General features: G+C 36.6%; 1 protein-coding gene across 50 annotated transcripts in view; it reads right to left on the bottom strand.

Annotated features, from left to right (window-relative positions):
* The window catches only part of LOC136831307 (echinoderm microtubule-associated protein-like 2), a 370,899-nt gene that overhangs the window by 91,320 nt on the left and 263,669 nt on the right, over positions 1-15,910 (bottom strand). For 17 of the 50 annotated variants that reach the window (XM_067091464.1, XM_067091463.1, XM_067091472.1 and 14 more), the window contains 2 exons: positions 15,020-15,079; positions 13,739-14,032 (listed from right to left, as the gene is read on the bottom strand). The exons of 7 other annotated variants lie outside the window; for them this stretch is intronic. In XM_067091464.1, coding sequence (XP_066947565.1) covers positions 13,739-14,032; positions 15,020-15,079 — 354 coding nt within the window. The remainder of the gene's footprint in view (positions 1-13,738; positions 14,033-15,019; positions 15,080-15,910) is intronic. 26 more of the 50 variants (XM_067091484.1, XM_067091476.1, XM_067091486.1 and 23 more) reach the window with 3 other exon arrangements.

Raw genomic sequence — 15,910 nt, 5'->3', positions numbered from 1 at the left:
CAATGGAAAAACTTGCATATATTCGCAGCAGTTGCACGCCATTCTTACCCAGGAGAACTCTGGGTGGGCACGGCAAACTCACAAGGGGTAGTTTCAACGTAAGGTCAACGCAGTACTTCAAATGTGAGCCGCCCTCGAGAATGATCCAAGGGCGTGGTGGGTCTACAGCGCTGGCTTGGCTGAAGTATGAGAGTTGCAAGCATATGATTCTCGTATGTCGATTTATGCTTACGGCATTGCAGATTCCAATAAAATTATCTTGGGGAATCTGAAATCCGACTAAGTTTTATTTCATTATGCTCGTTATCGCGGCAATTCTCAAGAAAAATTTAAAAATAATTACAGATGTAAAGAGTACTTACAAATGATCCAACGAGCTACTGCTGGGTGATGGGAATTGAAGGGGAAAGGAAATGGACGTATTTGATCGTGTACGTCACTTGACCAACACTTGGGAAAAATGCAGAATAAGAGACATAATTCTATGAAAGGTTTGGCACGTCTTTAAGGAAAAGTAGAGCAGCTGATCATAACAACTTAACTGAATTTAACAGAGCGTTTACATCCACTCGCACTGTCATTCCCATAATATTTCAAGCTGTTATTAACAAATGGACAGTGTTAATTTAAATACCAAAAATAAATTACATCCAATTTTCTACTTAAAGTAACGTCACATAAAGCACTCCTTTCAGAGTATTTCTCCACCAAACTCCGAACCCTGTATTACTGATTGATTTCTTTTGTAGTCTGACCCTGCACATTAGCCAAAGTTGGTGGCAAAGCTGAATTCTAGATGATCTTACTTGTACGATATCACCGCAAGGACCCCGTACAGCTTCAACTGTGCGCTAACATACACGTCAATAAACGCTAATTGGTTTCAGTCTGGCTGCGAGATGATGAAAGATACCAAAAACATGCTCATGCGTCAAAGCCTTAAGTTTGGAGTTTGACTCCAAGATTAAACATATACGAGCAATCAAACATTATACTTTTATATATGATAGCAATATCAATCAAGCTATATAAATAGCTTGTTAGTGAAGCAACAAATTCCCCGACAATCATCATATTTCATGGCGAAGATAAATTGCAAGATCTGTATTGGTATCCACCAAACTTTAATCATTCGTCTGGAGGGAGTCACCCAGTTAATGTTTATACGTTTCATCAAAATCCGTTCATCCAATCTCGAGATCTTTTGTTAAACCACAGACAGACATGCAGCCACGGATGAAACATCACCATATCCCAACTTTGTTGATGGAGGTCATTAAGGCTAAGGTGACAAGTACACAAATCGTATAATTTACAATACGAAATGAGACAACAAAAACAATGACTGTACACAAAATCTCTCTCCCAAATTCGAAATCGGGGAACAATACAGCGATCTGGACGTTTTCCGTTGAACCCCGCAAACGTCTGATGATCAAGGCAGTGAATGATGTACCTGGTGGTCAGCCATTGCAGTGGGTTACTAATCGGGCAGGGAGAGAAAAAATGTGAAAGTGCATGATCGGCGCATGTCAAAACATTTACCAGTATGACATAATTCAATCCTCACACCATGTCGGTGAAATCATACGTCAGATTCTCTCCTCTCCCGCAACAAGTCTTTGTACTGAGTCACGGCATCACAAGCAATGACTGCGATGTGACCTTCAAATAAACTTACAATCCTTTTAACAGGAAGTTAATGCAATAACATGAGTGAAAACAGTCGTTGTGTGTTAATTATAAGTGTAATGTTCATCTCTGTGAGTAGTGTGCTCTCATTCAGTCATAATATATGACCGACAACAGCCGAAACGAATACCTACCATCTGAGGTAATACACACACACACACACATTACATACATATATATATATATATATATATATATATATATATATATATATATATATATATATATATATATATATATATATTTATACACACACACAGTGAAAAGTTTTTAATTTTGACACTACAGTACTTATAAACATTCGCGATCTTATACATAATATATATGCCGTATTTTCTAAATCACAAAACATAAGGCAGAATACAAACAAGATATTCCTATCACAAACTAACTACAGTACCACTCAAGAGCCCATGTCACAAGACCAAGATATATACAACAAACACTTAAACAAAAGCCTTGGCAGGTAACAACAAATTCCCTTAATTAATACAATAACCAAAAACCACATGTCATGACGGCAATGTACATATATAAAGAAGCGTATGACATGAACAAAATCGGATAATGGATCTATTACGCTATTTCACTCTGAAAACGGTGCAAGTTGAGGCCAGCTTCAATTTAGGGGATCTTTCATAGAGAGTGACCCTAAGGGTTTTAACCCGGTATGTATCCACCTTTGCGGCGTGCTTAGTACAAGCCCGTTGGGGATTACCGTAAAAACACAAACAAAAGTCAGTAAATACCATAAAGATAATGAACCCCAAGAAATATTAGTCATAGATAACGACCCCCCGAAACCCTTGGGTTCGCTATCTAGGAGAGATCCAATCTAAGTACTGAGGGGTCGTCATGTTCCGCTTGGCTCACTGGTTGCGAACCGTTGTTAACAACTTGGACAGCTTGGCCAGGGATAAATCGCAGTTGCATTTTGTTTTTTATATACATGGCAGGGGATTATTCAGCAATTTAAACGTTTAGAAAACTTAATATTACGACTCGAGCTCCTTGATAGGTTTGACAGGGAATTAAGCCGAGATTTAATAGTTTTTCAACTGTTGCTTATTTTAGAGGCTCCATAATCACTTGATTTTTATCAAAGAGAATCAAAAATAGGTGTGTTTGGGGCAATTCTTAAAGATTTGTAACGTTTATTTCGCCAATGTAGACTTTTACTTTCAAAATTTACGAATAGTGAGTGCTGCAGTTCATTCACTCCTTATTTAGATTCAATAAATGTTGAATGACAATGAAAATCACCTATGTGAAGAAAAGAGAGGACTATTTCTATTAGCTCGACCATTTTAGATTCAGCAGAATTCATTTTAAATGTAGATGGACAATCTGATCACTATCGAACGTGACTGTCAACTACACATTCAAATTACTCTAGGTCATTTCCCCTCCTTCCTTCCCTAACACAAGAATGCTTGCCACGCCCTTTCGTGTACTCACTGCATAAATATCTAGTGCAGAACTTAGACCCCAGCTTTCCTGAGCAGAGACTGAAGAGCCTAACCCTCTCCAACTGTACAGTACAGACCTCATCCTTAACCCAATAGAGCACCAGTTTTTAATAAAAGAAATACGATTTTTGAATCTTCCTAACAACTGTGATTCGTAACACAACTCTCAGAAGTAAACTGTCTACTAGTTGCTAATAAAAAATGCAGGACAACAAAATTAGTTAAATAATCAAAACAAACAGGCCTCATTAAATATAACGCCATATCTTGCCCTAAAACGGGCAATTTTCATGTTCATAGAATTCAACCTATTGACATATTCAAGGTGCATCAGCCTGGACCATCTTCCTCGCCAAGAGGAGTGTCGTCAGCGTACATGCTGTAGAAGAGGTGGAAAGCAACAAACATTTGTGCGGCACGCTCTCCTTCACGGGGACCTTGCAAGGGTTGGACCCAGTGCAGACCCCATGGCCATTCATCCGTTTGAATATATGTCTTACCATTGAAAATCAAAAGCTGTGTTCCACTCTGCCATCTTCAACAGCTATTTAAAATTTGTGATGTTAAAACAATTAAAAACGTGTCTGGTTAAGGATTCGGTCTAAAATGATCTGAATTCTCCCTTCCGCAGGCATTGCTAAAGATTCATTCTGAACCAAAGCTGGTCATAAAATGGTCACTTTTGTTGTGAACGCCTTTCTTTTAGTCTCAATTTTTACTTAAATTTTATTAGAATAAAATGGAACATAGAATTTAGGCCAAAGGCCAAGCAATGGGGCACATGAGGTCATTCTGTGCTGAAACGACAATTGAGAGTAGAAAGATTTGCAAGGTGTAACAGGAGGAAAACCTCACAGTAGCACTATGAACAATTGTTAGGAAAGGGTGGGTAGCATGATGGAAGACAGAGAGCAGGAATGGAGGCACAGTAAAAATTTTTGCTAATGAAGCTAAAAGTAGAACTAAAAACTTAGCCAGCCTACAGTTAGGGGAGGCGTATGAGGAATGACAGGTCTCATTAGAATATTTTCTTCATGGATCTTTGGTAACCCACACATGATCCCATAGGAGGCCCTAGTGCTGTATAGGGTCTGATAGGTATCTGCACTTCTGATATCAAGATCCTCTGAATATTTTAAGAATCGATATATTCCTACAAGGAGCAACATGAGGTTATGCCTTGAATGTCACTTATAAAGTATGCAAATATACATTATGTCAGTGCTGCCTGGTTCAGCGGTTTTATTTTTGTTAGTTGAGACATTTGTTGAAAGAGCTATACATTTTTGTATAGACATAATAAATTTCATTGTATGTTACGAATGTATTATGGGCAAGCTGACAGCAGAAAATGCTTATCTTCGAAAACTGCGTCGTTACGTTGATGAGTGGACTAATCATTACGCTAATACGGCTTCAGCCTCACGCCCGCGATTCTTTAGGCCTTGCGCACTGGCTGCATGTTATTACTATATATATACTTTTGCAGTCTATAAAAAGAGATTTTTTGAATATCTCATCCATGGTGAATACTCAAAGTAAAGTTATGAGAAAATTCGATGACAAAATTCGTGAGTCAGTAACATCCAAAGCCAGGAAAGTGCGTCAAGATTTTTTCCAGTTAAAGCATGCATAGACTGCTATCAGCAATGAAGTGTTCGTTTTTAATTGAAATATCTTTATTGTAAAAGCAGTACGCACTACATTAGATTTTTGTTTCTTTGATAATTTCTAGAATGGAATAAAACAAGTACATTTACCACACTGTGTGATGAGTCATCAATGCGTTAGCAGTTATCATTTGAGTTGCATATCTTAGGCTCTGACTTTTCATTAGCCTTAAGCCCTCTCCGTTCATCCAGCCGATTGCCTTAGGGCCACTTTTACAACTAACAAACAATAACAAATCTTATGAATGTCACAATTTATGAATATGAGAACCTTACTGCAATACGGATCTTTCACAGATAGTTTCCCCCAAGGGTTTTTACCCGGCATGTATCCATCTCTGCGGCGTGTTTAGTACAAGGCTATTGGGGATTACCATAAAAACAAACAAAAGACTGTAAATATCAAAAAGAGAATGACTCCCAAGAAATATTCCTAGATAACAAGGATAACGATCCCCGAAAACCCTTGGGGGCCACTATCTAGGAAGATCCCTGTAATACTGAGAGAACTCCGTACTGTGCTTCTTCCTTCGTACTTTGTATTTGATTGCCTGCTCGTCTCGTTTCAGCAATCCTTTCGTTAACAGAATTTATTAGCAAATAAATATCCCGTATCTAGTCTTAATTATCTACTTGTCTAAATATACATACAACTACCCGATATTTATGTATTAAATTCATGTGAATTTTCATCATCAACGTCGGCCGATGGTATCATTTAGTGCCATTCAGCGCCACGATTGAGCACGTTACCGACATGCAGTTTCAAGTTCTCTCTCTCTCTCTCCAGTGTTGTTTGCATCGTTGACCACCGTAGTTGTGACGCCAAAATACTAAAGTAACTTTATGAAATCTTGAATCTGCATCATCGCCGCACACACACACACACACACACACAACACGCATATATATATATATATATATATATATATATATATATATATACAGTATATATATATATATATATATATATATATATATATATATATATATATAGAAATAAACAACACACAATCACGCGTGGAACAGAATTAAATTTCTGACTCACATCAGGATCGAACCCAGGTCTTTCAATTGCAAGGCAAGGGTTCCCTTGGGTACAGTTGCTCTCAGGTTCCAACTTCTTTTGACTTATATGGCTTAGTGGGCAGCGCCCTTGCCTTGCAAATTGAAAGACACCTGGGTTCGATCCTGATGTGAGTCAGAAATATATAGAATATATATATATATATATATATATATATATATATATATATATATATATATATATATATATATATATATATATATATATATATATATCACTTACACACGTGTGAATTTTTATATGAAAAATACCAGTATATCGAATTCACTCTACATAATTAACCAGGGACCACAATAAGTAGTGTAAGGCACCTTAACTAATTCCCACTGAATGCCAAACGGATGGTGGGAACATCACTGGATCACAACGAGGCCCGAAAAGAGAACAGGGTGATGGCAACAAAGGCCAAATTCATATAAAAGTGAACGGCGTCTGAAATAATAAAGTACAAACTTTGCACAAAGAAAGACTTAGATTTTCATTAAAAAAAACCGCTTCTGCTAGTAAATGGCCGAGTGTCGAAAGACCTAGCAAACCACTCCGTTGTTTCACTTTTTCCTCGTGGCATTTGCCTTTATTTATCCATTCATCACCATCCATATCTTCATGATTCAATATATATATATATATATATATATATATATATATATATATATATATATATATATATATATATATATATATACATATATATGTATATATATACATATATATGTAAATATATATATATATAGATGGATAGATAGATAGATAGATAGATATCTGAGAATCTTACCATAAAAGAAAAAATATTTCGAAACCTATACAACAAAGATGAAAATGAAATACTGGGCAAGACGAAAATTACAGAGCATTTGGAGGCAAAAGCCTGAAAATTACACGGAATGTAAGGCAACTGGAGACAACTAAGCACAGCATGAAATGTATGGCGCACACCTTGTAAACTTCACAGCTCAGAAGTTGGCAATTGCAGCACACGGCATGAAATTGCAATGCAAGAGTTGGAAGTGTAGCGCTACAGGTGATATCAAGCACACCTGCTGCAAATGATAATGCGACAAATGCAAAGAAAAACACAGCCAACACTGAGAAATGTAGCTCACGCTGTGACAGACGAATTCGGCCAAATTCCCGGCGTCCAAACAAGGCCAGGTAATACTAGTTGAACTTCAAAAGAAATGGCCTGCCTCCAAGGGAAATTCGGCGGCCAGTATTAGGATTAGATTTCCAGACGGCTCCACATCTCCGCGTGTCTTCCCATACGGCTCCAAATATGTCTCCCGTTCATTGTTGATTCCTAAAAGAGGCGTTGAGAGGCCTAGGGGGAGGAGGGTCGTCCACTGACCATTATCCTATGGAAATCCGATGGTTATTATTATACACCTATTTCATTCTCTTTCTGTTCATGGGAGGAATACGTGCTAGCAGTTAATCTCTCTTTCTCATCTCCCTCTGCTTACGGCAATCACACGTTCTCAACACTGTCTGCACCGCTGATCGTCGATCAGTGAGGTTAACAAACGCTGAATTTGGGGCGAACGCCTTGTCTCTTGAACATCCGTGGGATGGGTGAAAAGGCATTACCTTTTGCTCCATGGAGGAAATACGTGTAGGAATATATATATATATATATATATATATATATATATATATATATATATATATATATACATATATATATACATATGTGTGTGTTATAAACCATGAAAAAGTACTGCTTTTCTTCTCTGAGGATTTGCGCCCAAGACAATTTCCTATCCTTCTCAATTTCTGACCTCTACTGGCTCCCTTTACTCCCCCCCGCCTCTCTCTCTCTCTCTCTCTCTCTCTCTCTCTCTCTCTCTCTCTCTCTCTCTCTCTCTCTCTCACTAGCAAACAAAACAGCAACAGCGTTACCAAGGTCCTTTAAATATATTCTGAGAATATATTTTAAAGGACCTTGAGTGTTACCAACCCCAATAGGAATCCTTCCCGTAGCGAAACCCGACATTCACAGCTACCAAAAAAAGCCAGCCGATGTTCGACTACCAAAAGCGAACTCTTTTTAGAACCATCTTGACCTTTAAGAGGCGACTTAGATGACCTCATAGTAACGTAAGTAAGGAACTTGTAAGGCGTGCTTAGAATAACTGGTACCCAAAATAACTGGTAATTAAGATCCCTGTACCAGGCCTCGGGGGTACAAAGACACGGGAATGATCTTTTATGAATGTGACGATCAATCTTGTTGGCGTTAATGATGGAGATATTTTCACTTTCTTGTGTGTGTGTGTGTATATATATATATATATATATATATATATATATATATATATATATATATATATATATATATATATATATATATATATATATATATATATATAAACAAAAAAATTCCGTGAACCTGCTCAGCAAGATTCACAAAATAAAATGGCCATACTATGGGAAATATATACACACACATATATATATATATATATATATATATATATATATATATATATATATATATATATATATATATATATGTATGTATGTATGTATGTATATATACTGCATATATGTGTGTGTGTATATATATATATATATATATATATATATATATATATAGAGAGAGAGAGAGAGAGAGAGAGAGAGAGAGAGAGAGAGAGAGAGAGAATATCCCTCACTACAAGATCACGGCTAAATATAGCCAAATACCCGCCCACATTTGCATATTAATTGTGGTCAGTGGGTGGGTTGGGAGGAGAGGGGGTGGTATGCGCTGTGTAAAGATAAGGGCAGTAAAATTGGTTGATAAACGTTTGACTGTGGCTGATTGAAAGGCCAATCAAGGAAAAAATTTTAAAATTTTTAACTACGTAATTACAAAATACGAATTTATATACAGTAATACACAATATCCTCATTTTAAAATGAAAACGTATATGTTAAGTAGCTTGAAATTGTAAATTATGGAATACACAAGTATGCATAAAATTTTAATCAACATATGCAAAAGTTTAAAGAATATAAAAAGTAGAAAAAACATAAAATAAAAAACCGTCTAGTCCACTAAAACAGTTTCTTTCCAATCTTCTATTTTTCCTGCGTCTCATAACACACTTTTTTTTTTTTTTTGAAGAGGAGGGAGAATGGCTGCTACCTGGGATGAGTTCTCCCCCCCCCCCACACACACACAAACACATAATCTCCATTATTTTTTGTACAGGATCCGTGTCGCATGCACTCCAATTTACTGTATAGCACAAAAATAAATAATGAATTATTAATTAATCAAAATACTCTTAACACGGGAATGCTCAATTACTAGAGGAACCACTGCAAATTGCAAGTGTAAAAATTCCTTTTAACACAAAATACAACTTGTTTCGATCACGTGGGTACTCATGAATAGGGAGCCTAAAATTGTTGTTGTAGTAGTAGTAGTAGTAATCGTAGTAGTAGTAGTAGTAGTAGTAGTAGTAAATAAACTAAAAATAGTAGTCGTAGTAGTAAATAAACTACATAATCTCCCTTAAATAAAACAATGTCCTTAATGCATGATTTAAAAATAAAATTAAATGTCATATGCTTAAATTAAATAAGGAGAGAGAGAGAGAGAGAGAGAGAGAGAGAGAGAGAGAGAGAGAGAGAGAGAGAGAGAGAGAGAGAGAGAGAGAGAGTTATGACCATGCAATCACTGAAAGAACTGCCTCTTTCCTGTTATTGAAGCCACACATTAAGATTAATTAGCCATTCTTGCCTCAAATTAAGGCAATTAACGATTACAGATTGGCTAATAATTATAGTATTCTCTCAAATCGCATTTTACTTTTATTCGTTCTTCCTTTATTTGCTGCTCTGCTAATCTCATTTCCGGAAACATGGTCTATACAAACGTACAGACTCAACATCACACATCCAGGATGATTCATATAAGAAGCCATGAGCTAGTTTACGTAATGATAATGACACTGACGGTAGTATTAAGCTACCATTATAACAATAAAGGCAACAATAACAACATATAAAACTTATTGGGACCATTTGTTCATGGAAGGAAACCGGAAAAGGCAAACTTCCCGGATCAAGACCAGTCCATAAGGGAAAGGAGCAACACTTGGGAAACACTGGACTCATTTTGTCTTCTCAGTCTTTGGCTTGAATGATCTTTCTAAAGGGCGCATCTGCAACTTGATGATTTATTTACTTCAACTACTTCCGTTATCATCTGATTAAGCACTAGTGTTTGGTATTTATTCCATGCATTCAGTGTCATTCTTATCTTTTTTTAATCAACTACTTCCTTTCTTCACGCAGTGGTAACAAACAACAATTACTATATTAAGAAATATGGACACTCGGAGGACTGAATCGATATCCTTACAATTACTATATTAAGAAATATAGACAATCGGAGGACTGAATCGATATCCTTATTTCTGAGATATGTATATGGAGAACACTAAAAGCATACAAGTATATACTGTGTAAATGGTACTCAGAAATTCCGTCTGCAGCTTTTATTCACAATCCCGCATTCCTCTCTGACACCGGAAATATCTGCAACTGTATCGCTACCTGTTGTCTTGTAGGCTGACACCTCTTTAGGGAAAGGCTGGAGCCACAATCGGAAATCGTGGCCTTGCCCACTATAAGCACCATAAATCATTGGCAGCGGGCAGAATGATGCACTGGGATAAAGCGTTGAGTGCTTCAACTCTGGGTGTCTTGTGGCCTTAGCTAAAAACCAATAGGCAACGGTGGGGGTCACTGGCGTAAGTCAGCTACGAGCCGAGTGCTAAAAGGAACTGGCTATCCTTCGGTGTATTTAGTTAATGGATCCTCTATGGATTCTGTCACAGTAATAAGGAGACAAAATTTAGAAATGGCCCCTCTTCCTGGCCAATGGGGTGCTAAGAATCTCCCGGTTTATAAATAATAAATATAAAATGAAAATGTGACACTGGAACTCAAGAACCCTGAATCAAATTGGCAGATAGGACAGGAAGAAAAAGAATTCAAGAGATACAGGCTGAACATCTTAGCCGCTTGTGAATCTCGATGCAAAGGAAAGTGAAAAGAGGAAATCACTGCACAGATGATTTTAGCAGAAACTGAAATGACGCCTCATAAAATGGCTAGACATTTTTGCAGAATATGAAATGGGGAAAAATGGAAGACAGCTTAAGTACCAAAGACAGGTGACCTGACTGCAAGCGGTAACTATAAAGGCACTGCCATTACATCGGTTGCGGTGAAAATGTTGAGCATGTCTATTCTCAACAGATTGGAAAAGAAATTTCTAAAAAGCTTATAGATGAAAAAGATGCTTTCAGAAGGCAGGTGTTGCACAGATCCATTATTTGTGTTAGGGTATACTGTGCAGCGGTGTATGGAATTTAAAAATTCCTTTCTAACGGCTTTTGCTGAATATGACAAAGCATTTGAGTGTCCGCATAGCATTACTATCAGAGGTCTCTATCATTATGGCATTCCCGTTAAATAAGTAGTTAACTGAAATTATCTCTGAACGACGAAAATGCACGTAGATTTTGACGGGGTCTTGTCAAGGGAATTTGCAGCGAATAGTTTGGAGCTACGAGGGAATGATAATTCACTTTAACTGTAAGTCTTTTTCATGATTCGTGTGATGAAAGAAATAATTGGTGATGGAAGGAGGACAGAGCACACACAAAAAGGAGAAAGGAGTAATGAGGCTGAATCTTTCAAATATTTATGAATAATGATATCCAGGTTCCCTTGATTTGGAATTTAGTGGAAGACTAGACAAGGCAAATCAGACAATGGTCAGTTGAATAAAATCTAGAACTCAAAGAGATGTAATAGCTCACGAATGTTAGATTATACTTGTCTACAGCGATCTGTATTGTTTTAAGGGCATGAATCATAGTTTTACAACAAAACTATACCTTAAAGATTTTGTCAATTTGAGAATCAAGCTTTATGAAGAGTATTAGGGGTCACAAGGCAAGACAGTCAGAAAAGAATATACGGAGACTCTCAATGTGTGCTTGTGCATTTGTAAGTGTACGTGCATGCGTACAATAAATCGCTCTTCTCAATCAATGAATCATTATTATCGCCTCCCCAAAAACGTAATTAACTCGCACAAGGACTCGCCTTTATGGAAGAACATTTCTCCACAGGCTTTGCAAAATACGGAAAACTCATTATAGAAAATGCTAAGAAATCTAGATCACAGTTGAGGGACGCCTCAGTGAACATTAGCCCTTAAAGTAAATAATTTTGGTGTACCAGAAATTCAGCACTGAAAACATGACCATTCAGAAGACAAAATGCAAATCAAACTAAATTCAAAAAAGAAATTCTACATATAGAGAGAGAGCTCACATACTGAGTGATCATATAAATGAACTGGCGTCAGTACAAGGAATGAAAGCTCCAGGAAAAGGGCAAGAGATTTGTCAATTGAAAAAGCAGAAATAATGCAAAAGGTGGGAAGTGAACACAGTGGAACATTTAACTTGCAACAGATGGACAGAAATTCAACGCAAAGGGAAATTGACACAAAGAAATAAGGCAGGGGAGAATTTCCACGGATTTTCGCATGAAAAGGGGCAAAAATACATAATAAATACATAATGAATAACAAATAAATGAATAAATAAATAAATAAATAATCAAACTCAATACTTGACAGGTAAACGTGAAATTCAACTCGGGGAAAATCTTCCAACTAACAAGAAGGAAAATTACAATAAAGCTTACAATAAAAAAATGAGAACTAAGACAACTTGCCATAAAAAGGTAAGAAATAACCACAAACAGAAAACATGTCAAACAATACAAAACACTTACCGATTAAAGAAGTAAAAGAGTTGTAAACTGATTTAAATGAGTAAACTACCCATACGTCTTAATCGAATTAATACCTAATAAACACTTACTTTAAAAAAAGCCTAAGTACTCTTCAAGTATAGTAAGTTGCTTTAGCAATAAATCAGGTTATGAAAATGAACAAGCTTACCATATGGCTAAGTCAAAACTTCCTTTAAAAAATAAACTTACCGTGAACAAAAAACCAGAACATAAGTTGAAAATCAGAACAGAAGTTAAAACTAAGACTTACCATAGCCTAAGTCAGCAAACGCACTAAAATAAGGGAAAATGACCTATCCAGGCCAGAACATAATCCTATAAAGGAAGTAAAAATTCACAAAAAACTTACCATAAATAGAAAAAATTACTTCCAAAAATGAAGAAGAAATGACCTGAACATTACATAAAATTAAATAGGAAAACTGGCCATGTGAAAGTTAAACTATTGCCATACGTAAACATACACAAAAAAACAGTAACAAAAAATATGACGAAAACAACATTAGAACTTTCTCGCTGTCATTCAATTGCATTCATCTGTTTCATTTAAGAGATTTGTTAATTTTCTGGTAATGGCATCACAAAAAGATATTTTTTCAGTATATTATAAAGAACATAAAAATGCATTTCCAAGATCAATAATATCTAGCAGCTTGCACGCTCAGACGAGTGCAAATCCAATGCAAAAAGCTACAGAAGCGGTGAGTAAATTAATAGTCAGTTATCTCTGATATGACACTATGAAGCTCAAAGCCTGTGCGACACTTATTGTTAATCAAACTGACAGTCAAATAAAATACAAACTGAGGTTAATGAAACATGCTCTAAAAATACATGTCACTAGAATAACTAAAGATGATGGTCATAAATTGAATAACTATTATCATAATAATAATAATATAATAATAATAATAATAGTAGTAATAATTATAAGAGTAATGATAAATGACTGTAAGCTGGGGGGTGGCAGCGGGCTAAACTGGCACACCTACCTGGCAAGCTGAGAGTTAGTGGGCGTAGGGGAAGGGGCCAGGTGGTGGTACTGGTGGTGGGCGGGTGTGGCGAAGTCACTGGTGGACGCCCATCTCTTGTTCAGCACCCCTAGTTGGTGTGGGCGCGCGGGGGAGGCAAAAGGTGATGGTGAAGGGGTGGTGTGACGGGCGGTGTGGACTGGGTGGGGGTTGTTGGCCTGTGTTGGGGACGGGGAGGGGGCAGGGCTGACCGAGGATGAGCTGTGCCCGTCAGAGTATAAGCTCGACGTGGACTGATAGTGGACGCCGCGCCTGCTGTTGAGGGCAAAGGGGAGGGGAGGGGAGGGAATGAGGGGGAGAGAAAAAAGGGGAAAAGAGAGAAGAAAATATGTCAGCAAAGGGGGTAATTAACACAACACACCACACACTCAATGAAGGACACAAGGGGAAAAAAAAGGGGGTTACAAAACAATGTAGTTCCCCTTTCAGAAATAAGGCACTATAAGAAAATGGGATCAAGCAAAGAAAACGGAACGTAATATACATCAAGTAAAGAATATGGGAATATGAGTCGTCTGTTAACTTTTGTTTTGCATGTAATCCTAACAGCTTCAATTAAATTTCCAAGCTTGTCAGTATACATACCTGGTGTTCTTTGTAAGATTAAAATGCACAAATGTCATGAGTTTCATGTACAGTTTCAGTGTTGAAATACTGTGTGTTTCGTGTGTTCTTATAAAACTCAGTCAACAGGCGTTTCGTGTAACAATGTGCTATAAAATGACACGTATTTTGTCTAAGCTTTCAATGTTCAAATGCCTTGTTTTCTAAGCCACTTTACAATACACAAGTGTTGTCTTTGGTGGAAGTTGATATGTCCAAATGTCACATGTTTTATCTTAGCTTATGATGCACAAATGTCATGTTTTTCAGTAAAGCTATAACGCTTACATGTCAAGTGTGTTCTGTAATTTATGTGGTGTTTATTAATACCACATTTATGTCATGAAAACTTGAAGCCTTCAAATGCCGTGGGTTTCGTGCAAACTTATCATTTTAAATAACATGTGTTTATTGTAAGGATATAAATTTCAAATATACTGTGTTTAGAATAAGCATATATTATTCAAATATCACATATTTCCTGTAAGCATTAACTGTGTAAATAACACGTGAATCGTGTAAGCTTTTAATGTTCTACCAAATGTTCCGTGTAAGCTAATATTTGACGACACCAACTGAAAAAGCTCAGTTGGTGACTGGTTTACATTAAGCTGGCTTTATGCCAACACGGGCCCTTACCTAAAGGTGACCCGTAAGTGAGGTGAAGAGTTGAAGGGTTTAGAGGCCTCATGTGCACCTCTGGACTCGATCAAACCAAAAGATACGAGAAAAAATTCACTTGAATGAATGACTCACAAATATAAATGCTGTATCAATTTTTCCTGCTGTGTTAAAACTAAGTAAATATGTCAACATAATCAGTGACAAGAAAAATATGTTACCTTGTTTTTTAAAATAAAACATCAAAGTACAGTTTAGAAGTTAGGAAAATCATGTCTTTTCAAATAACTCAATACTTTAAACATTAAAATGTCATTATAAACCAAATATCAAAATGTCAATATAAACCAAATAAAGTAAAATTACATAACAATGACATAATTAGTCAACTTAAATTATACAGAGGTAATACATGACAAATAAAAAGCCACATTTTCATGAGACGTGTAGCTTTGGAATATATCCATTAGTTACCCAGGAAGAACATTTCCAAAGAAAACGGATAACATACTTTTTACTCCAAAAGAAAACGCATACTGTAGAATATTTACTTCGCAAGCATAACTACTTGATTCCCTGGCCTGCCTCTATGTGAAGGCAACCTAGTTGACATAATTAGGTGTTTCGTTGTAACGTCTGTAAAAATTGTGTGACAAATCTCAAGACGGGAACAGGGCAGATCGTTACTGAACGCAAGGGGGTGAGGGAGGCATAGGTCTTGAAAGCACTTTAATAAATGAAGAATAAAAATAATACACTAGGAAATCCAAGCACTTAACTCAAGAGATGCACTGTCTCTAATGGCCACAAGTCAAATTTTATAGCAAAGACAGCTTGTATTAGCAAAGAAATTCAAACAGCCTAAGAAAACTATATTATAAGAGTCAATTCTTTAATCACACCTTGCAA

Source organism: Macrobrachium rosenbergii, chromosome 48 (assembly GCF_040412425.1).
Source record: "Macrobrachium rosenbergii isolate ZJJX-2024 chromosome 48, ASM4041242v1, whole genome shotgun sequence".
NCBI lineage: Eukaryota > Metazoa > Arthropoda > Malacostraca > Decapoda > Palaemonidae > Macrobrachium > Macrobrachium rosenbergii.
Note: the sequence above shows the minus strand (reverse complement) of the source record. Positions and strands in the feature narration are given on the sequence as shown.